The sequence below is a fragment of the Lissotriton helveticus genome, chromosome 1_1 (genome assembly GCF_964261635.1).
Source record: "Lissotriton helveticus chromosome 1_1, aLisHel1.1, whole genome shotgun sequence".
NCBI classification, from domain to species: Eukaryota; Metazoa; Chordata; class Amphibia; order Caudata; family Salamandridae; genus Lissotriton; species Lissotriton helveticus.
The window spans coordinates 796414512-796442415 of NC_136057.1; the positions used below are offsets into that span (position 1 = coordinate 796414512).

Below are 27904 nucleotides of genomic sequence, written 5' to 3' on the forward strand. Positions count from 1 at the left end.
TAAAATAAATGTCTGAATATGCTGCATATGACAATATGTTCCTCGTGAGGGAAAGTAAACAAACCTAATGCTATATGCTGCATACTAAGAAGCACTGTGCAAAACAGTAACAGTCAATGACTTACTAAAAGTGTTTACCCAGGTTAAACCCCATTACAGTTATGCCCCTTGGTATAAAATATTTTAGGAAAAACTTATGCATGCTTAATTTTTACAGTAACAGTCTTCCACAGAAATGATAAGAATAATTATAACCATATATCCAAATATTATAACTAGCTGTTTGTCAACAAAGCCTTGATTAGGATGAGAAATAGGCACTGGTCCAGCAAGGTCCACTTTTGCATGCTAATGTCCTACATCATTCCTTTCCATTTTCTTTCTTTCGGAATATTGAAAGTATTGTCTTCCATAAGCAAGGCTGGCATAACCAGGACCATCTAGCTTGGTGAGAAGTGAAAGTTATAAAGCTGACGGGATCAAAACAATTCCAAGCATAACAGATGCATATTGCTTAACAACAGATTATGTGACCTACGGGAAATAAACTCCTGAGCCATCCTATAAAAACAACAGGCCTTGACATTGCCAAAGGTATGTTGTTAATGCTGGTGACAGGACCTTGCCAAAAATCATCACAAATCATCCTAAAACCAGCAATTTTCGCAACTTGTCTACCAATTCTAAATATAATCTGTAGCATTTTATCTAAAGCAATGTACATACTTGGACTAGTTCTATAGCTCAGTAAGACTGAATGGCTGTCAGAAGTAAACAGTATACATCATCTGCATCAAAGGTGTTACGAGTGCTTTGAGAGAAGACATTCTTACTTATGTTCGTAAAAAGCTTGTTAGCATGATCTACTGCAAAAAGCAATTTTAGGGTGAATGCAGTGCTTTAGATGGGAAGGTGTTGTCCAGTACTGCTTATCTGCACTTTGAAAAGGATACTACCTGCTCTTCTGAGCACTGCTACAATATATTTAATGGGAAACTATGAGGAATTATCAGGACCAAACGGGTGCCCAAAATAGAGAGTACCAGCACCTCTATATATCAATTTAAAGAACTAGGTGAATGCCCAATGTGCAGCCACCGATGTGCACCGACTGTCTTGCTGTCTTTGCGTAAAAAGTGATGGGCAGCAGTATCAGGTCGTCCATACAGCCATAAGACAGTCAGTGCATGCAGCTGTGCAGTACATTGGGTTTAACATTGCCTAGTTTTACTATAGTACCTACAACTACACTCAATTCTTTTGCATCTGAATTTAGGAGCTTTACAAATTCGTGTCTTACACTAAGCAACGCTCCTTGTTTGTGTTTGTACTAAGATCGCAGAAAAGACAGACATTGTCTGGTCTTTCTGGACTTTGCTCCACGTTCATCCTTCCAAGACATAAGCTTTTGCTTTAAATCCTGTCCTACAAATTTCCAACTACACTGGGCCCACATTACCCATGCATCATCTCCTTTGGCCTGTGGCTTAGCATTTGTCATTATGTTCTGAATCCGTGTTAAAGATAACACCTCAAATCCGACTTCTGCTTATAATGAGTGAAGCCTGTTAGATATCTGAAATGTTTTCCCCCTTTCTTTATAGATCGCTGTCTGTGAGACCAGAATGGCAAACTCAACCGTTGTTCAGGTAAAGATTTACATCTCTGTTCAACCACAAAAATATACAAAAACATAAGTTTGCATTTAAAAACTAGCTTTAAAAATACAAATGCATAATCTTTTTTACCTTCGCAACTGCCCATGAGGCATTGGCCTGAATCTGGGGTATACTGATAGAACTTGAAACGTGTTACAAAGTACCTATCCCTAATTTAAGAAAGATGCTTTCAAATTAAAGCAGGGTAATGAATGTCAAAAGTTGTAAGCCAAGTAACTGGACCACTCAGCAGGTAGAAAAATTATTTTAGAACATGAGCTATATTAGGCTGGTTAAATTTGCAACACATGACAATCCCAAAAAATGCACCTGCACATCACTATGATAGAGACTTGGCCACCCCTGCTTGACGACGAGATAATGAATCCCTAATGTCTCTTTTCAAAGAAATGACACCTGATGTTGGATATCATAGCTTACGTAGCTGCCCACTGGACCTCATGCTTCTCTAGGTAAGGGAAATAATTCCCAAACTGGGATTAATTAATTGCATCAAATATCTGAATTTATTTCTCGTAGAAACAAAATATGGATTATGCCAATGCTTATGAAGCTAGACAGGCACTCGAACTATCCACAATAAGGACTAAAGAGCCTTAAATCAACGGATGTTGTTTTACTGTGGAAATCAGTATGATTCGTCTTACCTTTGTATTGGGAAGCATTGTAAAATGGCCAGTTGCCGCCCCTGGAGGGAGTTCCGTGGGGTGGAAAGGCGGGGCAGGGGAGGTGCAGGGTGGAGGGTAATAAACACCAGAATATGGATGATTGCAGGTAAGTAAACAATTAAATGAATACAACGAATTTCGTTGCGCGCCCTGCATCGCATTTTGCAATGCAGGGCGCAAAAAGAAATTTGTTTTATTCATTTAATTGTTTATTTACCTGCAAACATCCATATTCCATTGTTTACTACCCCACACCCTGCCCATCCCCCGCCCCACGGAACTCCCTCCACGGGCCGCAACTGAAAATCGCCAATCTAAAAAAAATTACTCAATGTGCACTAAAAATACAGTTCTATTGTTTTATCTTTTAGGTGTTTGCTCATTTGCAAGAAGACTTTAACAGTCCTTTATATTCTTTCTGCACGTGTCAACAGCACCCTTCTGGTTTTAGGAAAGATAAATCGGAATGGAATAATATGCACGTTTTGGTAATGTACAGCACATTCCATTTTATTTATTTTAAACATTTTAAGATGTATATACTTTGAAAGTGTGTCTCACCTTTAGTGCAATTGTTAGAAATGGGTCACCTAAGCCATGCAGAACCCACCACTCTAGTCAGGGTAAGGGAGTTACAAACACAAGATAACCACTGCTCATCCCCTTGGTAGCTTTGCAGGGCAGGCAGGCTTATTCCAGCGGCAATGTGTAAAGCATTTGCGCAACACACACGCACACAAATGACACACTAGGCACACCACAAAAAAGGGACTCCACACAAGGTTATATAAAAATATCCTTTGTATTGTTCATAAAACACATTAAACCATAATTACATAAGTCACTGTGCCTTTAAGCAAGTTGTCATGACGTCACGTAGATTACACAATCACTTCTCAAATTGTGCAATTGTCATAACAACACCAGTAGTGCACTAAAGTAAATACTTGTAACTGCAAGATATAAGCAACATTATCACATCAGGCAGGACACAAGGCCATTATCATGAGGAATACTGCAAAGGAACTACCAGCATAACAAGAAACACCACCCAGAGCGGCCCCAACGCTCCTATTAGAGGTTATGCATAACCCAGTTCCCTTCCTGGTGGGATTCTGGGCCACCTGCTCGCCTACACCAGGCTATGCGGGAATTATCCTAGTGCTGCAAAATCCCCCATGTGTGATATAAAAATGGCCCCTAGGGACCGAGAAAAGCAGTGTGGCCCATTCCTCACACAACATGAGGAGGCCTTCTTGGGGGCTCCACCCGCAATGCCAATGTCAGTGGGGAGGCCTCTCTGGGTCTCCCACCTACCACTCAATGGTAGGGACTGCGAGTAACCCTTGGTACTGCCCGGTGCTCTTGGGATCGTCTGCCCTCCTCGGTGGGGCACAGAAGAAAGGAAGCCAGCGGGCGGCCACCGGCGGAATCCCGGTTTAGCCCTCAGGGCTAGGTTGACACGGTACAAAATCTCTGTCCTTACTCTTACTGCAACGGGAGGTATGAGACATCTTCTCCTTCCTGCAAGGATCCTCTTGCAGCACCACTACCACGGCAGCAGGGCATGGAGCGAAGTCTCCGTTGGCTCCACTTCAGCTTGGAGACTCCTCTGAGCGGCCGCCGACAATGCAGCGTCCTCATGAGCTTCTGGGGGCATGGCAGGACAATGCAGGGAACTCCAGTCGGCCATGCCGGTTGCCCAGCAACACTGCTGGCTCCCTCTCACCGGTCTCGCTGACAAGCTACTGCGCTGGGAGAGGCAGCTGCTTTCCTCCTTGGACTCTGCACACCACGGCAAGGTTGCCCCTCCCTTGAGGGTTCGAAGAGCGCAACGCCATGGCTCTGGTAACACAGAATATATGCGCCAGAACTTTCTCAAAGCAAAGGGAAAGCACGCTGAAAGAATAACGTGCTCTCCATGCGCTAAGTTTTCTGAGTACCTCAGGGCAGGATACCAAGCCCTGGGAGATCACTTGGGCATACCGGCAGGGAGCAGGCAACAGGCCAGCACACAGGATCCTTGCAGAGAAACAAGAGGCAGTATTTTCAGCAGGTTAGCACAGCAAGGCAAAGTTCCAGTGGCGGTTTTTCCTGGCAGCATAAGCTTCTCCTCTGGCCAGATGCAGTCTGTAAAGCCAGCAGTGTCTGGTTACAAGTCCACGTAAAGTCTGAAATCATGGGGTCAAAGCCCCTGTACTTATAATTAAATAGTCTTTGTGCTCTGGGCACTTCACACTTTTCAGAAGTGCACCACGCCCCTATTCACATCCCAAGCCCTGGCCCCAGACACATTACGGGGGCGGAGACAAAATTGTAAAAGGCAGGTACAGCTCTATTCAGGTGCAGGTGCAACCCTCTCACCACTCTAAATGCAGACCAGGTCTATTTAGGTGCAAGGAAAACTCCTCCTGCCACTCCAAATGCAGCCACGGTCTATTCAGCCTATCACTGAGTCACCCAGGATAGGCAGGACACACCTCAACCCCCCTGGTGACTGTCTAAAGTGAATGCACATCCCCTCTCTCCTGTCAGTCTACACCAGACATTGAATACACAAGTAGGCATGGGCACAAAGACTCACAAGCACACACAAATGCCCACTTCTAAAAGTCACATTTCTAAAATAGTAATGACAAATCCGCTTTTACCAATAAGCAGGATTAATCACTATTATTCCAAACATACCAAACATGGCAACGCTACCCCTCTCATATCAGAAATTACCATTGAAGCATATATCAGTGAATCCCCAATGCAAACCTAATACAAGGCAGCCTCACAGCAGTGAGAAACCAAATAGGCTGTTTGTCACTACCAGGACATGCCACATAGTTAGGGCACATGTCCTACCTTTTGCCTACACCGCACCATGTCCATGGGGATAGCTAGGGCCTACCTTAGGGGTGACTTATATGCAGTAAAAGGGCAGGTTCAGATGTGGCAACTACTTTACATGCCATGTCACAGTGGTAGTGACATGGCATGACATGGCTGCAAGGGAAGAGGTGTGGCGCCGCGGCCAGGGCGACTGACTCCGGAATCTGGGGATCACGGTTCGATCCCCGGCTCCGGCGGCAGATTAGCCCAGCACCATGTGACTCTGGGCAATAGCTTGCTTAATCTTCCCGACGGCCCCCAGCGCCTAGAGACCCTTACGGGTGATTGTGCGCTTTACAAATGTGGATTATTATTATTATTATTATTATAGTAAACTGTGCACACCGGCCCTGCAGTGGCAGAGGCCTGAGACAGGTTTTATCATTCTCAAGAATTTATCATAACTGATAATAAGGGGAAAAGCAATTACTTAGTGCACAATTAGGACACCATTCTGAATTTTGGGCCCCACAGTAAGGGATAGTGCACAAATTCTACATGCCCGTCTACTGACCAGTTATCAGGTGAGCAAACTATAAATTCACAATTTTCTGCCCACCCTGTTTTAAAAAAATTTGATCTTATGATATCTTAGGGAAAAAGGATCAAGATTTGTGATTTGAACCCACCTGTAATCGTATTTAGGGCACAAAGAGCTGTTTGCATTCAACACGAGATTAGTATGTTCATATTTACGAAACAGTAAGTAGTTTTGGTCTGGGCTTTCATTAGCATTTAGTATGTTGTTAGGTTTTATGTCCGATATCATGTTTTACTTTGTGGTTTGGGTTTATGTAGACATTGATCCTTTAAGGACCAGGCTAATGTTACCAAAATAGTCCAATTAACAGAAATGAATATAAAGTACAGATTTGTGAGTGCGTCACATAATTTGACCACTAAAAGTGCTACATTAAGACAGGTCTCTGCCACAGGTTTGGCCTGACCAGTGCCTTGAATAATTGTACAGCTCATGTAGTGGTATTTTTCCACCTTAGAGAGTGGTTAATGAAAAGTGCCACTTTTTAGTGAAAACATGACAGCATTTGTTTACCTCTAAATTAAAAAACAAAACAGAGTAAAATGATGTAATACAAAGCAAAATAAAAATAGGCAAAGGTATAACGGGATACAACACAACAAAACAGCAATAACAGAATGCAAGGCAACACCCACAGGATAACATAAAATCAAAATGCAATCATGCTTCGCAAAACCGCGAGAGCACAAAAATAAGACAAAACCTCATCTGCTAAATAAAATGCCACACAAATATGCATAAACATGCTGGTCATGCATTACCACCTCCCCAAATCTGCATTCATAATTGCATAGAGCACTGTTACTTAACACCAAGGACAAGTATTAGCAACAGTAAAGATATGTTGTGATCCTACCCCTATCGTTCTATCATATGCATTACTGTGCACAAAATCTGTAAATATCTTTGTCTTAAAAATAATTTGCTATAGTCCGATGGCGTTTCTACATGCTTCTCCGAACTCTCCCTCTTTTAAAAAAACATAATAATAATAATAATAATAATAATACATGTTGGGGTTATACAATATATAGCACAAGAATCTTCATCTACTAGACTGTTTAGGCCTCAACAGGGGATTCCTCTGCTGTTTCTAAGAATAATTAGCATGTTCATATTGTGTGTTATGCTTCTTGTATGCCTATTTACTCATGCCATATTAAAAAAAATGAATACATGTTTCACAGTTATAACGCATCACTTCCTAAGCTAATGCACCGTGCACTTTAGGTAAAAGTTTTGCCGTTTAAAATACATGATGTAATTCTTGTTGCTTTTTCAAGGGGCATTGTTGTGGCATCTGCATGAGAGGAGAGCATTAGTAAACCCTAGAGGGCTGCTGAAGTAGAGACTAAACTAGGATGCCTCGAGCTGCCTATGGCGTAGCTGACGGCATAAAGCCTGAGAGGTGAAGCCACGTCTCTGATTGCTCACTTTTCAGGTGTTAGAGCAGTGCTAATCTCAATGGCACAGACTCCTGCTTTTTCTACTTCAGATTTGATTACTACTTCTCTATTATTTACAACACCTAATGATTTCCAAAAGAGCCCTTTTTTCCGTTCTGAAAAACTTACAGCCAGAAACTGATTATAGCAGACCATCTCCTCGCGTGTGTCAAGAAGTATACACTGTCGGAAAGTTGAGGGTGATTATCAAGACACTTCACTAGTGGTGGTTAACATGAAAGCTAAACAGTGAACAAACTCTGCAAAGTAATGAGGAGTCCCACAAACATGTATGTGAGGTTCAAAACAGACACATTCAAAATGTCTCATTATAGAACTGCGACCTAAATAAAGTGAAAAGAAATTACTAGGAAAAGTACAATGGGATATAAAAATGCTGAACTGTTGTCAAAGAGGATACTTTAGAGGCACTAAAATATAATTAATTATGTTATTTGTAAAAAAATATTATATATGTGTATATATATATATATATATATATATATATATATCCTTGTATTAGAGTGATGTGGAGCTTGGGGCTTGGGCATTGCTGTTTAGTAAATAAAAAACTGCCGAATCGACAACACGGATTAAGGCTAGGCATTTCTAAAGCAACGTACACATCTGAAACTCACAATACATCAATTTTTAATTATTTTCCTCTTTCGGCTCCATTAAAAAGATGGTAGGGGCAAGATTTTAAAGTAATTAATGATATAGTTAGCTGCTAAATATTAATAGAGATCGTAGTATTGCATAAAATATAAAATATAAACCTTGCCAATACAGACCCACCAGTAATTAAAATTGAATATCTAATTCTGATGATTTATAGAACAGAAAAAAATCGTTTTTACTAGCTTCTGCTAAGCCGTGGGTTAACAGTTAAACTTTACCTTTGACAGTTCATATAAATTGGCCAACTCCCTACCACAGTAAAAAAGGCATGAATGGTTTAAAGGCAAGGAATTTACTGCAAAGAATACTAAAATGATTTGTCATATTCACTAGTGCCCCAATGCTACAATTTTGATCCCTCTTATATGTACTGGAAAGTGCTAGGGAATACCAGTGGTTTTAAAAGGGCATAACTAAAGTTAGATACTTAAAATTTAGATTTGGGAAGCACTATATCAAAGTAAGACTAGTTTTGTAATTTTCATTGCCCTGTGTCTTAAGACTTTTAACTCATGTTTCCAAATAATTGCCATACAAAAATATGCATTTTGATTTGCAGAATGCAGAGGTTCTACTTCACAAAGCCGTTGGAAAGTACAGTGGTAGTCTCTATATTGTAATGCATTCATTTATACAAAATGTTTCACATCATGTTGCCACTGATAAAACACTGAGCATGTGAGATAATGCAGTATTTTTTTAACTATGTGGCAAGGAACGTAGCAAACCCCGATTAACCCAGTACTTTTTAAATAATGATTTTTGTACAACGGTAAAAATGTAACATACGGTGCACCTATTTTTATTAGCTGACTTGATTTGATAAGAAATTTAATCATTTTCTCCACTTGTAAAATATGGACAATAAACCTACATATGAGGCACAATTTGCTGTTCTTCTTAATATCGATACTATATCTTTAATATCTTTGTTACACATGCAAAAGATGTGTTAAATATTTTTGGAAATTGTTCTAAAATCTGTTTCTCCATTTTTGGCATGGTGAAAAAATAGTTATACAATATGAACCTCGGGTATATCACTTGGTGACCTCCTCACTAAGGCATTCTGGAGTATGTAAAGGTGCACTCCTGTAGTGCTCTTTTATGTACTCTTATATTCTGCTAAGTATTATCCCCGAAGCATCTAAACTGCAATAAAAATGAAACATTGCAGAATATTTCTAAACGGTTAGTACAAATGAGAAGGACTGTGCCCTATTTGCACTATTATTAGTAAAACTTTGCATGTCTTGGGACAATTCATCATCATGGTATGTAAGAAAGAGTATGTAAATGAGTACTGCTGTAGTGTTTCTTCCTTATTGTGCTTATGTGAATCATGCCCTATTTGTTTCATTCTCCTAAACATAAATAGCAACATCACTACAAAAGTTCATATACTCACTCTTTACAGGGGTCAAAATATAAGTAAACTTACCCACGGAGATGAGAAATCATTTCATTTTCAACAACTTGTACTTGTACTTTTTAATTATTTAATGTTCATAAATTTATTTGAAATAGAACAACTGTGAATTTGGTTATTAAAATTATTATTTTGTACTTATATGTCTTTGTATGTTAGCTTTCTACTAAGCACTTACATATGAGGTTGAGGAGAACAGCCCGGGCTGATATTTCCGTTGCTGTCGATGTGATCCAGTGAACCGTTCAAGTCTTCGTGAACTGCCTGCAGTAAACCAGTGGGTGTGTTGTTCAACAAGCCGGGGTTACCAAGCAATGGTAAACTACTCTCTGCCAATGCGGCCTAATAAAGGAAATAAATTGACATAATAAACAATAAAAAATACACCTAACCAGCTAGCGACAACTACAGCAATACAAGCAGTTAGTCATGCATTTAAATGCATTCTATTGAATACATTCATATTAATGAATTTTTTAATTTACAAAAACAGTGCAGCACATATTGTTCAAAGTATGGATTTTAGGAGCACACGGAATGGTAATCAGTACAGTTCTCACATCAACTACTGTCAATTGGCAGTAAACATTGTCAAATGTAATCTGTATCCTGTAATAAATATTTCTGGAAAATTCACAGCAGTAATATAGCCCCCATGTACCTCTTGCCACGGTTTGCATGCAACAAACATTTTAAAGCACCCCATCCTTCATATTTTACTTTTCTGACTACTTGCACCAGTACACCTTTATGTGTTACAATATTGCTGCTTTTAGACATTCCCCCCTCATCATCTCTCGCTACGGCCCAGTGCTGAGACAGGTTTTCACTATTATAGTTGAAGATATTTATAAAGTACCGAAATATTCCACACACCAGCCACTCCATGAGAGTTCATCCCTACCATTACTCTCTAAGCCTTGAAAAAGTCCCAGGCATGAGTGCCAAAAGGGGGTAAAAGACGCGTTGACTATCTTCTGCATGCACTGTGGTTCCAACTTTGGAACCCCACAGATTTGAAGAAAGAACAAAGAAACATATTGCAATTGTTCAGGGTTGCAAACTCCTTGAATGTATTGGAACAACAAAGCGGCAGAATAAACACCGATTCAGTTTTGTTCTCCACTTTCTCGTGGAGACGTTTGAGGAAAGTGGGAGTTTACAGCCATCATAGGTAATGTGAAAACTTCAAATGGAAGGTGGTGTAATCCTACATATATCCATAGCAGTGAAAGCCATATTTCCCTGCTTTACCAGGACTAAATATTCAAAGATGTATTCCACACAGTGATTCTGCGTCTTCACCATTTTAAAGCATTTGTGTGTAAGTATTTTCACCATCTGCAAGGAATATCAAGTGTAATACTGATCATTGTCAGACAAAAAAAAGGTCCAGGCACCAAAATAAAAGTGGCCCACATTAGCAAAGCAAATAACTAAAAATTGATAATATCACAGAAATCTTCAGTAAAAACCAGACCATCTGGCTATAAAACTGGACCACAACTTCTAAAAATGCCAGACCAGTCCATCGGGCACTACCTGATTGGCCTATCGGCCAGTCCAATCCTAAAGTTCATTAGACTAAACGAAGAACATATTTTGATACAGAAATCTATTTCCTATATTATAATGCAAAAATGCCCAGCACGGATATGGGACTTTAGTGTTACCCACTGAAAGTCAGAGATATAACATGACGTTAATATTATATCACAGTGATCATGGAAGTTCAAAGTGTAATCACCTCAGTAAGACACATGTATAACGTACCACCTCTAAAATCTTTTCTTCTCCTTAATCAGATGACCTATGCTGTACCTCCATTATGCTGCCAGAGTTCATTTATGATGACCAATCTTCAGATTTTAAGAATAAATACATCTACAGTATACATGTATAGTGATCAGGTTTGCCCCTTCCTATTTCAAACAATTTACAGGTTTTGAGTGGGCGCACACCTTGCTCAATGGACATCTTTGATCGAAAAAATAGAAGAAACTAACAAAAAAACAACTGTGTGGGTATGTCACTATATTTTCGAAGATGAGAGACATGCTTAAGAAGAAAAATATAATATTTTTTTCTCAGCTACACCTTTTAGTGAGTTATGAGTGAACCAATTTCAGTAACAATATGTGCTGCAGCTTCCTGTAGTTTTCAATTTGAAGTTAAGTTTTTCATGAGAAGGAAGGGGCATATTTGGAGTACATATGCTTGTTCTCTCATAATACACTGTTACATAGTGTTATATGCCTTCCTGAATTGCCCCTACAACCATCCCCCTCAATAGGATTGAAAATGGAATATTCATGGAATATTCATTTACAGCTAGCACAAGTAGAATAGGTTGTGCCCTCTTGCGCTTTTACTAATGGGAAATTAGACATTTGAGGCTAATTCACAATTACATGACTATTAAAAAGCTATTCACTGCCAACTCAAAAAGGGAAACTAAAAGAGGTCCTTATTTTTCAAAATCTTAAATTTTACAATGTTTCTTAATATGTACTCTGATATTTGAATATAAGGAAAAAACAGGTATTCTATATAACATTTAAAGAGTGTTTGTATTTAGCTACTAAATGCAAATCTTTAATAACAGGTCATGTATAAATAATTATATTCTCACTTGCATTGTGCACTGGGATGACACCTGAGATTGTCACAGCGCATGCAATGTATTTCAAAGGAAAAAGAGCAAACGTCTAAATGAGTACTTTTTTATCATTTATAAAGTGCTAACTCTACCCAATAGAGGGCATCGAGATGCTGTACAAAAGCTAAATCAATTACATCTTGCATTTCTATTTCTGAAAACGTACCCATTATACAAAAGCAGAAATAAATAAAAGGCCACTGCCAATAAAAACAACTACATATACATGTCAAAATATCACTTGTGAACAGTGCATGCAATAAGACAAGAAGTACTGCTTAAAACACTACCTGCAAACTTGCGTTAAGTGCTGCCCCATAGCCAAGGCTGGTAGGAATGTTTTTGACTAACGTTGGGCTTCTGAAAAGTATAAAACATTTTTTGAGTTATGTAGACATGGCATGCAGGAAAAGGGTTTATGCTGGCAAATGGCTCTAAGTGAAACGGCTTGGTTAGTAATGCTTATGGCAACTATATTAACAGTTTTCACTGATGTTTAATGCAAGTTAACCCACACTTCTGAAAAAGACCAGTCCCGAAAGATAGAGTTGAGACCAGACTGTATAAGCGCTGGCAGACGCATTTGGTATCACAGGCAAACATTTGGGGGCATATTATCAAGACAGGCGATAAAATGATCGCCGTTTAAGCAGCAGAAAACTGCCGCTAAAACGGCGATAATGGGCTTGATAATATGCTCTATGGAATTCCAATTGAAGCCAACGTTAAATGTGAAGGACATCTAACATGGGCTTCAATTGGAATTCCATAGAGCATATTATCTAGCCCATTATCGCCGTTTTAGCTGCAGTTTTCTGCCGCTAAAACGGCGATAATTTTATGTCCTATCTTGATAATCTGCCTCTTAATTTCATGGCAAGCAAAATTCACGTAAATCCAATACTTGTTCCTCGTCACCAACTCTCCCCTCCCCCAGCCTCCCACCCACACCCAAGCCAGGCTGACAAATATTTCTTCTAAAAGTGAAATACGATGAAACATTCTGTGCGGTTCCATGTGACTTGCAAATCATAGTTTCGAAATGCCTCTGAGAAATTTAGAAGAATTTCCTTCCATGGCGTATTTGATATCTATGAAGTATTCAACAACTCATAAAATAGAAGCTGGAAGACTCTCTGCAATGCTAAATGAAAGTTTATGTTTTAATTTATCAGAGTTTAGGTGTTCTACAAAATATATTGACTATTAGTCACCCCATGCTGGCAGATTTTGATAGCAAAAATGCAAGAGCAATCCAGTTTTGTATTATTGTGTATTATGCATATGTTTCTGTTTAGCTCTTATAGTGTTTTAACTTTTGGCTATTATTTTCATGTTAATATTGAATTTATTGTTCATTAATAAAGGTTACTGGCATGGTTTTCAAAATTGGTGTTATTTTTCCGGATCGTTTCATAGTCACGTGTTCCAATTTAAACATCACGGCATATATAGAAGAACTGATTTCACCGGCGGAGTTCACTGAGCATGGGTTAATGACCAGCTAGTATGATGGCGCACAACTTTGTGTGTTGTTTGGGTGATAGGGCGGGAGGTAACGCTGCTCGTTTTGCCATTTTATACAGTAGCCAGGTAAATTGGTGCTCACCTTACATTTATCTCAGCCCTATATAACTAATCTGTATTAGGATAGAGAGTATTTATGAATACATATACAAATGTACAGATTGTATATATATATATATATTATTTTTAGAATCCTCACCCACAGGTGCCACCCGTGGCTTGCTTCTTCATTGGACCCTCACTCACACTTATAAGATGAAGGGAGTGTAGGCGAGTCAAAATATCCTCCGAAACCTAGAAAATGATTTAATGGTGTAGGTTAAGGGGCTAAATTAAAATTAAGATTGGTGACATTTTTAGGATTTAATACCCCAGGTGTCTATTTGGTGGACATGTTTCAGCCAATGAAACTGCCTTGAAAAGTAATTTGACTTTCATCAGGACCTTCGTTTACACTGCTAATTGTAATAAACAGACTATTAGCATGTGCAATTTCTAATATTTTCAAAAAGCATGCACATTTATATACAGACCATACATTGAAGGACCTATTCCTCCTGTGGTCAATGATGTTTAAGTCAATTTACCAACATTATAGGGACTTTCAGAGATCGACCTTCCCTGTAGCCACACATTCAACAAGGGTACAGGTATGCTCAGCACTCACTCTACAGTTTAGTTAGTTGTATAGGTCTGAGATAAATGTAAGGTGAGCACTGATTTACCTGGGTGCCGTTACTTACTGGTCTCAGATACACTACATACATGCACTTGGTGAGACTCAAGGTATCTCTCATATCGTTTGTTGATGCACAGTATTTGGGTAGACAAGGGTATACCTTTTCGAAAGACTTCTCACTCCTTCTTCAGTCGTGGTACATGTATAGAAGCCCCAGACAAAATTGGCTCATTTCCTGATGTTGTTATAATTCTAGTTTGCAAAGTATAGGCTAACATATGAGTGCCTCCTGTCAGGATTGTACATTTTACAGGTCTCCCAGGATGGCTAGTGAAGCCCTTCCAAAATGGAATTTCCAGAGATTAAGGCCCTGTCTGTAAGGCACTGCCTCTCCTACCACTCAAAGAAAGTATGTACTTGAAAACTGTAGCATGTATACTTGATATGGGATCTTAAGCAATATTCTGTGTTAATTTCTTGGTCCATTTTTAAAAGATGAGATTTGTCCTTGAACAATGCTAATGAGTTCTGTCTTTATGGTCACATACCCACATGAGCATGATTTCCTATTTGAAGATCTTTTTCTCTGCTATCTAATTATATCTGGTTTACATTTTCAGACTTTTTACATAAACTTTAGAAAGCTTACAAAATTGAGTTACAGGAAATGCGTTTTTTCTGTCACAGAATGTTAACAAATGTTATTTTAATTTGATTTGCACAAATACATTACTTCTGCTGTACTTCTCTCATGCCTACATTTTTCTCGTGATTTTATAAAATTCCATTTTATTAGCTGATATTGGAACATTAAAATGGGTTTGAATAATCCTTTGCTGCCTTAGCTTGCAGTCAGTAACAGAAATACCTAAAAGGTCAACAAATTCAGGTCACAGATTTATAAACGCTCAAAGGGAGCTATAATCAAATGGAAAATGACCAAACGTAGTATCCAAGACACAGCAGGGACTCTTTACTTGAATACGATAAAGAGAACACTTAAAAAGCTGTGCAGAGCATGTTCATGAAAGAGTCAACCATATAGAATACATCTGCAAAAGAAGCTGGATTACTTAGAGCTACACCTTCAAATATAACCCCCATTATTGAATGGCTTCAGGGAGGAAATGTAGAACAATTTGTGCTCTCAGTCACATAAGCCAAGGCATGTTCAGATTAAACAGACCCACACTGGCAGTTGTCAAGACCCTTATCTTAAACCAAAGGTTGAATTCCAGTTTCAAGATATTGCTGAGTGAGATTCACATGCGAACACCTTATGGTGCCAGGAGCCTTACACACATAATGAAAAGGATCAAGAGCTTTAATGCTACTTTGAGATCACACTGCAAGCACATCAGTTGACCTTAAAAAACCCAATGGAGCTTCCGGCTTGTGATATCAGTAGGTGGATGGAGACATCCTACCCTAATTGCGTTTTATATAGTTTTCACTCAAATGCAATTCGTGGATGTGCAGTCATTCTGCTTTATTGGAATAATAGTATAGAATAACATTTTAAGGAGTGTCCCTTCAAGAAGAGAAATAGTATGGGAATTATTAAATTCAGAGGGATATACTGGCCTCCATAAAATTGTGGTTTGGGAGATGGATGGCAGTCTTATAAATTGCTGAAGTTGTGGACTTTCAGAGCGAGATAGATGGAGGATGATAGTGATGGAGACAAATTGAGAGAGTGCAGGAAAAACAGAGAGAAAGAGAGAGAACCAGAGTACTTTTTCAATGCTGGATCTTGAAAGATTTGAGGCTATCTTGATCCGATTTTAGCACTTAAATATTGCAATGTTGCTAATGCGGATATTTGTAAATAAGTCACGTAAATTATTCGACTAACTGTGCACTTGCTAAGTCATTCAAAACTCTTGAAAGACTCAGAACTCTGGCTGGCGTTGACACTTGTGCGTAAGGATCAAGTCATCATCATAAAGTATATATCCAAATAGGGAAATCCCTACTTATTTCAGGCAGAAATTAACATGCTTCCATGATGGAATCTTGGACAAATTCAGATTTCAAAGTATAAATAAACAAATAACCATCAATCTGATAAATGCAGTGAAAAAAATCTCAATGTAAAACTTCTACAAAATGTAATGGCTGTGAAATTTGTGCCATGGTGGACAGAATTCCAAATAAACATATAGAAAACATGGTAAATACAGAGTAAGTACTAAAATAGGAATTGTAAGTGGGAAAAAGGAACTTTCAATCACAGCAAACAGAACAGAGGCAAATGTTACATACAACAAGCTGGTGATAAAAAGGCTCAAATGACTATCAACATGTCCACATGCCAGATCAATGTTTGCACGTTGTTTCCACTATGCCATTGGCTTGGCGAATAATTATGAAGAGGTTCTGTTTTTTTCAGGAATAAAAACTACACACCCACCAAAGAGAAGGCATTCTTATTAATTTTTGTGATTGATGAAAGACAGTCACTCTACTCTCACTTTGAGACAGTATATGGTAATAGACTTTGCGATATGGTTTAAACACACTTCATCTGCAATAAATATCGATGAAGGAAACAAAACATTATTGTGTATAAAAAACACAAATAGAAAACATTCCCAACATTATATTAATTTTATTCTAACTATAGAAGCGAGAACTTATTTGTATTTTCAAATGAATTACTAACACATCATAACTAGGGCAAGGAGGCTGTTGCTTAGAGGTATTCCTATTCTTTTTCAGTTCAGAAAATGAGCTGAAAGGAATAGTGGAGAGTTACACTTTTATGCAGTGAACATCATTGTAGTCTTTAAAAGGATGTGGTTGAAGACTGGGTGGCCACACCATTTTATAAGCTCAATGAAAGCACATTATTTATCCTGAATGTGCAGTGTCACATTTTTGCTTCTTTATTGCCAACCTATTGATTGGCTGGCAGTGTCAGCACTAAGCATCTATTAAAATATGATGGTGACGTCCCAATAAACTTGAAAATAGTTTAAGTACTATGGGACACTTTTCTGATTAATTATGTTTACCTGTTTAAACAGTTCCTTAGATCAAATATGGCAGAGGGTACAATATTAACTTTTGTTATTGACTTACCCACCCTAGCATTATATCTTTATAAATGAACAGAAGCGTACCCTGTGATCTTCTGTGACCTTCGCTTCTGGTACTCAGCTTCATCTACTGTCCACACTGCCCCTTTCACATTCTCCACTCGAACAAAACACTTATGCAGGCTTAGGTTGTGACGCACAGCATTCTGTTAGATAGAAGATGGGCAAGGGTATGAATAATGCAATTTAAGAATGTATCATGCAGTACGAGCTCTGTATAAATGATAAACATATTTTATGGGACAAAAACATCACGATTTCTAATCATGATTTCAGGAAAGTGTGTCAAATAACACAAACAAAGATTAAAATATAAATCAATACAACCAACGGTTTGAACTTTCTGATGACTGAGCCTTCTCAGCCATTATAATGAAAACTGTCAAACCCTTAATTTTACCTAGGTCTTCTAAACTGCAGTATCTGTAAAAATCACAGTCTCTTTGAAAATGCCAGAACAAGTAGTGCAGCTCTGTTGTGTCCCTCATCAAGTACGATGTGATAGCTGAGACGTCCAAAAGGAACCAGTCCAGCTTGAGATATTAAAATGCTAAAAAGGCTTCAGTGACAAGTGCTAATTTTGCACAAAGCTTTATGCAAATAGACTGAAAGACATACTTTCCATCGCTGCAATAATGAAATGACAGATTGTGTATTCTATCATTAAGGGACATACTTCTTAAAATATGAAGCTCTGCGCCCAGATGCCTCACTTTTCATATTTTTAGAAAGAAATATCAAGTGAAACATTTTAACATTATGATCAGTTTTAAAGAGAATCTTTATCGAATAACTTATATTGTGCTGCTTCGCCAAAATGAGTATTGTATAAATGCCTTCCATTTAGGGAAGCAGTTCCATTTTTAGGTCAAATTGGTAAATCTTAAAACAACAAAATGCTGAAAACTATATGTTAGATTTATTCCGAAAATGTAATTAACATTTTAGGCTCTTAGGTATTGCTGTCTATCAGCAGCAGGTCCTGTACCAAGTATATTTAGTAGTGACCTATTTCTGCTTTTAGGACTAGAAAACAAAAGTAATCTTTATGGAGATTATTTCTTCTGTTTGCACAAACGACACGCTTCTGACTTGCTGTACGAGGCCAGCATAAAAGGGGAAAAAAAGAAAAAGAAAAAAAGGCATAAGCAGATCTAGCATCTGACCTGAAATCCAAGGATTTGATTGATCTTAATGCCCATGGCTCTGAATGTGATAATTTTAATATTAATGAGCAAATGAGCAGTTTTATTATGCATGCGATATAGTTAGAACTAATAAGCTGTTCAGAATGAGTTTTGCAGGATCCCCGAGCTGTGGAGATGAGACCACGCTAAGATATTAAATCACCTTTCATTTCTTTTAAATTTTCTCTCAGTAAATCAAACGGCGCAGCATCCACCACTACGTTCTACAGTAAGTAACAAAGAACGCGCACATTTTAAACCAAAATATCACCCAGTCAAAAAGAGCCAAAACATATTTTCTGCAGATTACCCCTGACAGACTCATCATAAGAAATGGATATCTCGAAAAAATGTGCATAAATAAAACAATTACATTCATTTACAGTCCCACATAGCAACTCATAAGAACTCAACATTTTGTAAATTAAAAGCTTTCCGAGCCTTTCACACTCCCCAGTATCTGTAATCGCCTGCCAGTTTAATTTGCATTTTAAATCCAAATTAATTCACTTTAGCATATCTTGCAGTTTGAAATTCTTAGTATGCTGATGAGTGCTTTGCTGCCTCCATTCTTCTCGGCTACAAACATTTTCCCCTTTTGTACCAAATGGCTTGTGGCTAATTGATGTTTCTGACGGCTTATTTTTAAAATGAAAATACAACAGTTCACTTAGTCTGAACTGAGTGCCCTTATCTTTCCAGACATTGCTCTTTTCTGAAAATAGATTCACAGAGCCAACATTTTTTAGCTTCTCTTAGGATGCAGCCAATGACGTTGTTTGGACAGGGGTATGGATGAGCTCTTTTGTCTAGGTAAATAAACTGCATTTATGTTCTGACAGGATAATATTCACTTTACTTTCTCTTAGTTCCAGCTGAGTAGTCCAGGCCCTTGCTCCTCTGGCAGCTTCAGTCCCCGTGATGAGGTATGATGTGTACAAAAGGCAGCGACTAAGACAAAAACCTTCCACATTCGTTTGTTGCACAAGGCAAACAGACATTTTTCAAACTAATTAGCCAATAATATGCAAGAGAAAAAGTAATATAGTGCGACTAACAAAGGTGTTGATGATTGAGAGCTCACACTGTAATTAGTGTGTCAGGCCCTCGCTTCTCTGCCAAGCCTCCGCTATTAATTGCACCAAATTAGAAAACGATATCAGAGGCAAAATTATTCTTTCACATGTCATTCTGAATAGGAAATTCATTCCATTCGAGAGGTAGGTTAAAAAGAGGGGAAGAAGACACTATTCTGTGTCACGTGACTATATGCTCCCAGTTATGTTGTTGGGATTCGTGGTGTCATGGTGGTCGAAGAAGTTACCTTCCATGTTGCTGCGTTTCGCCTGAAGTAAGCGAATGTCCGCGTAAACCAGCTGTAAATTTCATTAAGCGTTAACTGCCTGTCAGTTGATTCCATGATAGCCTAAAACGAGACAAGATACATAGTGACATTAAATAATGATTTACTAACCAGACTAGATGGCATTTTCTCAGCAGAGATTTACTTTCAGCATTGATTAATTTTAATTTACGCAGGCAAAGTTAATTGTACACATCAGCACTCACCTGTCTAATGAGGGTTGCATAAGTAAAAGGAGGCCTGACATCCGCATTTTTATAAAACTCGTAGTTCGGGGCAATTTCTACAACAAACAACAAAAACAGCATGTCAAGGCCCGAGCCATGTGTAAGTCATTGGACACATTTTCAACACTAATTGCTGATGCTTATGCAGCTGAGTGGATGAAAAACCGTTGGCATGAGAAGGAAGAAAGCAAGAACGATGAATCAAATTAAGCCACAAGGGCCATGTGTCAGTAGTCTTTTGACATAAAGAGCAAGTGAGTTTCACACCATGTCAGATGCTTGATGTTTTGTTTATTAGTTCAGGTGCTTTGAATATCCTTTGTAACTGACATGCTTTACAAAGGCTATATGTTACATAGCAACATTACACGTTGTGTGTCGTTAAGCAGGGGCCTTGTGAAGATATTGTCAGTAAATTAGCAAGACAAGAGCTGTGAAAAAACATGCACAAAGTAAATCACAAAATCCATATGTGTAGTCTTTTTCGGTCCCCGATAAGAGCCAGGAGCAAGGGGATACGAAGGTTTATGTCAAAGAGGAGAATGGCACAAGAGGCCTTCACTAAGTTGGTATACAATCGAAAGTATTTCGCCTTCAAGGTAGTTTTGAAAGATGCAAGAGAGGTAATAGGCTTCAAGTGAATCAGCAGCAGTTGTGACTACATCAAACACCCTTACTTTAAAAAACAGGTGTTCAATGTGCAATGTTTAGCTGAACATGTAAACAGAGGAAGCACCATATTTTGAACAAATAGTCAAATCTATGTTATGGCAGGTTAGTGTACATGTCAGAGTGCTGTTGAAAGTTGCTACGAGTGTCATGCCCCCTTATGTACATAATGTACATAATGGCTCACATTCGGTACCTCAATTAAATATTGAAACCACACATTCTTGAGCCTAGATTGACTACGGGGTGTTTAACCAACTTTGTGCTGAGTCTACAGCCCTTTTAAAGATTCAGGAAATTGACTCAAATGCTCGTGAAAAGGATTAGTAAATAACCTCCTTAGGTCGTCACTCTACCTTAGTCACATTTATCACTATTATTTTTATTATCTATCAACAAGATTCTAGCAATTAAACTTTCAGAAAATGTGTCATTGATTTGATATGAAACTTTTGAAAAACCTACTTGTCAAGTCTATTAACATGATGGTTCGCATCAGAGCGTAGATAAAATGTAGTATTAAACAACTGAACTTGTAAAATATCCCAAAGATTAATGAGATTATTAAAGCCTCAATAACCATAAAGAAGACCCCTGACTTGTCAAAATTGACAAAAAAAACACACAACATGGCAATCGGAGCCCGAAATGAAGCTCGTTCCTTGTATAATGCTAAAAATGTGAAGTTATTTCTGAACGGAAGATGCTAAGTGGAGCACGGTGTTGTTTCTTTAATCAAACAAAAATACATGTAATGCATAGTGTTGTAGCAACTTTTCCATATCAGTACTGTTGTGCATACAATATTGTGCTGGAGAACGGGAAGGAGAACTTGAATGTGCAAGTCTACCTGTAGCTCATAACGTCTAGTATGCCAGTAACATTTGGATGGTTAAATAAGACAAACTCCAAGTCAATAATTAGTCAAAAGTGACAATAAAGAAATATACAAGAATCGTATGGGCAACATTGAGAACCGTGTGCACCAAATGGTAAACTGAATGTACTTAACTGATGTAGCTGCTCCCAACTTCCAGCTCTGATGTGAGTGTCAGGAAAAGTAATATCCATGATTCCTCTCAACGGAAAGAACAGCCTTTAAAGGCCAACACATACCCATTTCTAGATTTAATATGGATTGCCACTGTATTTGTAAACATTTTATTTATTTTGCAAGTAAGGAAGAAGGGGTCCATTACCAACCTTTCCAAAACATTAAAGCAGTATCCCCACAGAAGGCTAATCTGGCAGTTTTCTCTGCATTGGTTGAGGCAAGCATTGAAGTTATCAGCTGTGTGACAGCAGGTGGGGTGTCGAAAGTTGCAATATGTTTTCATTCCCATACGTAGAGAGCTGACCGTTTTTCTTTACTTTTTCAAATGAAGAAATATACTTGACACCGTGTGGCTCGGAGCCACATTAAATGTAGGGTTATGAGTAAATAGTTGACTTTTTAAAGAAAATATTAGAATTTAAGAATTATATTTAATATTTCAGGGGAGGTGTTCTCTTTGAAGAAATTAACATAATCCACTCTGGTCCCTTCTCTATTTTCCAGGTATTTAAATGTATCTGCATTTAAGCACCACACTGTTCCTTCAGGAATGATCTATTTAAATTTCTCTTTCTTTTGTTGCTGTCTGCCCAGGATGTATTTTACCTGTTTATGATAGTAAGTTCAAACTGACCTAAAGCATGGACATTGAACCATAGCTAAATAATTGCATTAGTAGATTTCTGTGATAGCACTTCAAGGTACCCATTACGATTCACTTTAAGTTACTGACAAACACATTAACGTTCCTTATATATTACTTTCACGAAGAGAGTAGTCATTTGAGTTGGATGTATGTAATTGTATAACAATTGACATCGAAGTTTAATATAACTGGAGCAATGACTACCTCAACGCTTCTCTTTTCTGTGTATTAAACGGTGATTGTAGGCAAGGTAAGAATACTTTCTCATAGCATCTATTGTTGATTTTTTTCTTTAAAAATATATATATTAAGCTCCCCCTTAGAGGAGAATGCGTTTTTGACCTTTCTGAATAAAGATTCTCCTTTTTTGTATTTGTTTCAATAAATATATTTTGAAATAAAAAATCCAGCTCTAAAAAAATGTTCACTTTGTTTTGAGACCCTTTTGAAAGCCAGGGAACAACCTCTGCTACTACAGCAACCAAGGATGGTTTATTTTCTAAATGTTCAGTTATAAAACTAACTTTTCAATGCACAGAAATTGTGGCCCTTAGTACTAAAGAAGGGAGGATTGATTTCTCTCTTGGTTTACATACACACAGTACAACACAGGCATGTGGACAGCTGAGTCTAAATTCCAGGCGGTGAACTTTCATACTACATACAATTCATTCTGACTATAACCTGTGGGTATAATAGAAAATGGACCTGTCGGTTTACTGATATTGAAGCTGCTCTGGAAAATACTTGATAGAAACTTCAGCAATTGATCAGAGCTGATCCAGTTAAGGAACTGGTAAAAGATTCACAATCCACAATACCATACCATAATCAGGAGGTTGGTCACTGCACACCAAGGGCCTCCTGGCCACAGTTTGAGTCAGGTGAGACCAAATCTGACTCATATAGACCGGCGTTTTATTTTCACTGTGCCAAGTCCTCAGCAGACTAATATGGATGCACCTACTGAAGAACATGGACTTTCACATGCTATATTTGCGGTGGCAAGCGTATGATACCTGCAGATTGTGCTCTGCTTAGCACGTGGCTCTAAATTAGGGTTGAGAGTGACAAGTTGCCCCTAATACAGAGATACATCAATTTCAGGATGTCTTGGGTATTAAATGGAACTACTGTGAGAAGTTCACAAACTCTATTCAGCCAAAAAAGAGTGCACAGGTGTTTATTGCAAACACAAAAATACCTAAGATTCGTGATTACCATTGTCCCAATGACAAGAGTGTTGTATATACATCTTTATTATTTATTAGACATGTGGTGATCTCCCAATGTAAAAGTTCAATCTTTCTAAAACATTGAGGAGCCAATAACCAATAGTGACAGGCTTCATTTAAAAGTGCAGAACAGATATCCATTCATGAATGTGGGAACCCTCACCATATCAGATGAAAGGTAGGTTTCATCAGTTATAAAAAGTTTCCCTCCAAACATAAGACTCTTAATTCACTGTATATATTTGGACTGACTCATTAAAGGGCCACACTATGCAGAATTTTGAATACAACCAGCACACTGGACCATGTACATTAATAGAGAAAATACATACTGGTTCAACTTGTATTTCCATGTACATGTGCCCAAATGCCCGATTTGTCTTACAACTACAGTCAAAGCTCTAGTGGGGGTCCACAGAGCTGCACTGACACAAAATATTATTTTGTCTTGGCAATGTGTGAGAAATAGGGACCTGTTTGCAATGTCCCCCCACTTTTTCCACCCATTTAAAAACTAGGTGCTGATTTTCTCACTTGGATTGTGCCCTTATGTCTGCTGCCAAGACCCAGGACTTCTGCTCTGATTAAAAGTACATGGTATAGGTATATTTATAATTTGCAGTGACAGACCCATGTAGACCCTGGTATATAATAAGACAATGGGGATTCAAACTACCCACAGGTCCCTAGAATATAATAGGGTAGGGAGGTTTAGAGGCCAAGTAGATTTCCTCACTAGAGTGTGGATTGCTATGTTGCCTGTTGTCAATTTTATAGCCTGCCATACATCGCTACACCGGCCATTAAAGGCCCGCTCCTTCGGCTCAGGCCTTTAACAAGGTAGCAGTACTTTAATGGCCGGTATAACCCAGCTATGAAGGGCTATAAGGCTATTAGAAAATTCTGCCACTAGAGAGCACAATGTTCTAACCAATAAAACAAAGGCCTCATGGAGCCTGAGGGGGTTTAAACCCCCTCGGGCTCCAAGAGGCCTTTGTTCACAGCAATAGCTGTGCACAAAAGAAACATTGGAATGTTTCTCTGTGGGCTTTTACCGGCCCATACTAGCACGGAGCACTCCATTGTATTCCTTATAGTGCTCCACATTCCAATGTTCTAATAAAAAATAAAACACTCCTGGCATCTTAGTGAGAATATTTTATTATATTTAACATTTGTTAATATTAGTGTCCTTAAAAGAAGTCATATAAATTATCTCTTCTTGTTTACTAACAAAGACTTTGATTTATTTTTACTTGGAGTTAAGAATATTTGAAATTCAACACTTTGTTTACTATTAACATAATAGAGATAACAAAGGACCAGCTAAACGTTGATTTTTCCTCTTTTGTATGTGGGGACTTCATCATCAAAGCCTCAAAATTAATGGAAAAGAACAAAAGATAAGAGGTAGGCCTGGGTGGAATGTAATTTTACAAGCACCAGTAATGAATACGAGTGGCAATAAAACTAACATCTTTATGTGCTTGTGCTTGCGTTACAAGCATATCATACACATAGTGTTAAGGTAGGTATTCCTATAACTGTAAATGAAAACTGTAATATCAGCTGGAGAAGTATTTTATATGGTTTTAGATACCGTCACTAGTATTGCTTAGACTAGTCTTTGAGGTTTCTAAGCCTTCCAAGAGGAAGGAGTTGTAATGAAACTGGTAGCTGACTGCTGAGAGGCAGGTTGAGCCTTCAGGGCTTTAAGAAGTATGGCCCGCATATGTTATGTTATTTGCATTTTAATGCGCACAGCTGCTCCAGCGAAGGAGCGTCCTGGCGCAGGGAAAGGGTAGACACAACACAACACTAGATCCAGTAACAAAAAGCAGAAGCATTAAAACAGGGAGCAAATTAAAACAGGAAGGTTTTCAAAGCCCTACGAAAGGATATTAAATCATTCAAGAGGCGGATTTCCAAGGGGAGCGCATTCCAGAGAATTGCAGCTTTCACGCGGAAGGAGCGACCCCCCATCCGACTAAGTCTAAAACGGGGGACCACCACCAAGGCTTGTCCAAGGGATCGGAGTGAGCGGGTGGGAACGTAGGGAGAGATCAGTTCGTTAAGGATCACGGGTGCCGACTCTCTAAGAATTTTAAAAACCAGGCAAAGAGCCTTAAATTGGATTCGCTTGCTTATCGGGAGCCAGTGCAGGGACCGTAGAGTGTTAGAGGTGGGGCAGGTTCGGGGCAAACCTACCACCGCCCTGGCCGCAGCGTTCTGGACTCGCTGTAGACGAAGAATCTCGGCTTGGTTCGCTCCTAAAAGGAGTGAACTAGCGTAGTCCAGCCGAGAGATAATCATTGCTTGAATGACCAGCTGTCTAGTAGGAGCATCAAAAAATCTGAGCAGGGGTCTAAGCCCGCGTAATACTCCAAAACAGCAGGCCGCCACTCTCTTCGTGTGCGTCACAAAGCTTAGCGTGTGGTCAAGCCATACTCCCAAATTCCTGAGTTCCAGGACAGGGGCCGGCGCTGATCCCAGCTCCGGAGGCCACCATCCGTCCCCCCAGTGATCCGCTTCCCTTCCAACGATCATCACCTCCGTTTTTGTCGCGTTCAGCTGGAGACAGTTGTTATTCATCCAGCTGGCCACCTCTCTCAGTCCACTTCGGAACCTGAGGGCGTCCTGCTTGGCATCCCCGCTGATCGTGACCGCCAACTGAGTGTCGTCGGCATAGGAGACCATGGTTAGGCCCCATTGCCTGGCGACCTCAGCCAGCGGCTGCACGTACAGGTTGAAAAGCGTAGGACTCAGCGAGGAGCCCTGAGGAACCCCCAGGTCCAAAGGATGGTACTTGGACTGAAATGGAGGGGTGGCAACGCAGAAGGAGCGATCACTGAGGAAGGAGCGGAACCACTGCAGAGCTGAACCACAAATGCCAATGTCCTGCAAGCGGTGTAGCAGGATGCGATGGGAGACAGTGTCAAAGGCAGCGCTCAGATCTAACAAAATAAGCGCTGCCGTTTGACCTGCATCGAGCACACTCCGCAAATGCTCAACCATTGCCAGAAGGGCCGTCTCCGTGCTGTGGCCAGCACGAAACCCATTCTGCATGGGATCCAGGACATTAACTTGGGTCATATGCTCCGTGAGGGTCTGATTTACATGGGCCTCCATGACCTTGGCCGGCCACGGGAGCAAAGATATAGGGCGGTAGTTTTCAGGTCTCAGCGGATCCAAAGATGGTTTTTTTAGGATCGGGGAAACCACCGCTTGCTTCCACTTGGCAGGGACCAGGCCGGAAGTCAGGGAGAGGTTGATTAGCGAGCACACTACTGTGCGTCCCTGAAAAGCGACATCCCTGAAAAGAGCCGATCTTACCGGGTCTGCAGGCGAGCCAGACTTGACTCGCAGGGCCCATTTAGCAAACTCCTCGTTAGAGAGAATGGGAAGGGAGTGCAACGATGGACAGTTACTAGAGCCGCTCCAGGGAATCACTGGCGACAGTGTGCTCGGAAACGCCTGGTAGATTTTCTTAACTTTGTCCAGGAAGAAAGTAGCAAGGGCTTCGCAGTGAGAAGTGGAGCTGTCCAACTGTGGGGGAACTCTCTTTGCCATCAGGTCTTTTATAGTCTTAAAGATGGTTTTGGTAGGATTGGGGCTATTACGGAATTCGGCTGCGTAAAATGCCGCCCGGGCCCTACATATGGCTCGATGGTAGAGCTTAACTAAGGCCAGGTAGATAGATTTCTTATCTGCATCATACGACTTACGCCACTCCCTTTCTGCCCGTCTACAAGAGGACTTCATTGCACGCAGCGCGCTGTCATACCAGGGGCTGGCCTGCCGGGGACTGGACTTACTGGAGATGATAGGTACCAGGGCGTCCAACGCTCTGGTAATCCAGTTACAGAACTGGTCATAGCCCAAGGTAACATCCAGCAAAAGGCCTAAAGGCTCAACACCCATAATGCGGTGAAGGTCCTCTAACCTAAGTTTGCTCCAGTGGCGTCGAGGTATCCGCAAAGGAGGTGGAATAGTGGGATTGGCAGGAAGGGGGAGCCAAGCAGACACCAGATAGTGGTCAGACCATATCACAGGATCGACCGCCACAATCTGGGTATCCGAGATAGTTGTGAAAAACGGATCAAGAGTGTGGCCAGCCACATGTGTAGGCTGAGAGACAAGCTGGATCAGCTGCAAAGCCTCTAGGTCAGCCAAAAAACCACTGATGGCCAGAGACTCTGACCTATCAAAGTGGAGGTTTAGGTCGCCCAAGATC

The 27904-nt window shown here is 39.6% G+C and overlaps 1 protein-coding gene across 1 annotated transcript in view; it reads right to left on the reverse strand.

Annotated features, from left to right (window-relative positions):
• FOXP2 (forkhead box P2) overlaps positions 1-27904 on the reverse strand; it is a 273445-nt gene that overhangs the window by 44277 nt on the left and 201264 nt on the right. The window contains exons 12-16 of the mRNA XM_078674364.1: positions 20046-20122; positions 19801-19902; positions 17314-17435; positions 12273-12342; positions 9502-9665 (exon numbers count right to left, since the gene is read on the reverse strand). Coding sequence (XP_078530490.1) covers positions 9502-9665; positions 12273-12342; positions 17314-17435; positions 19801-19902; positions 20046-20122 — 535 coding nt within the window. The remainder of the gene's footprint in view (positions 1-9501; positions 9666-12272; positions 12343-17313; positions 17436-19800; positions 19903-20045; positions 20123-27904) is intronic.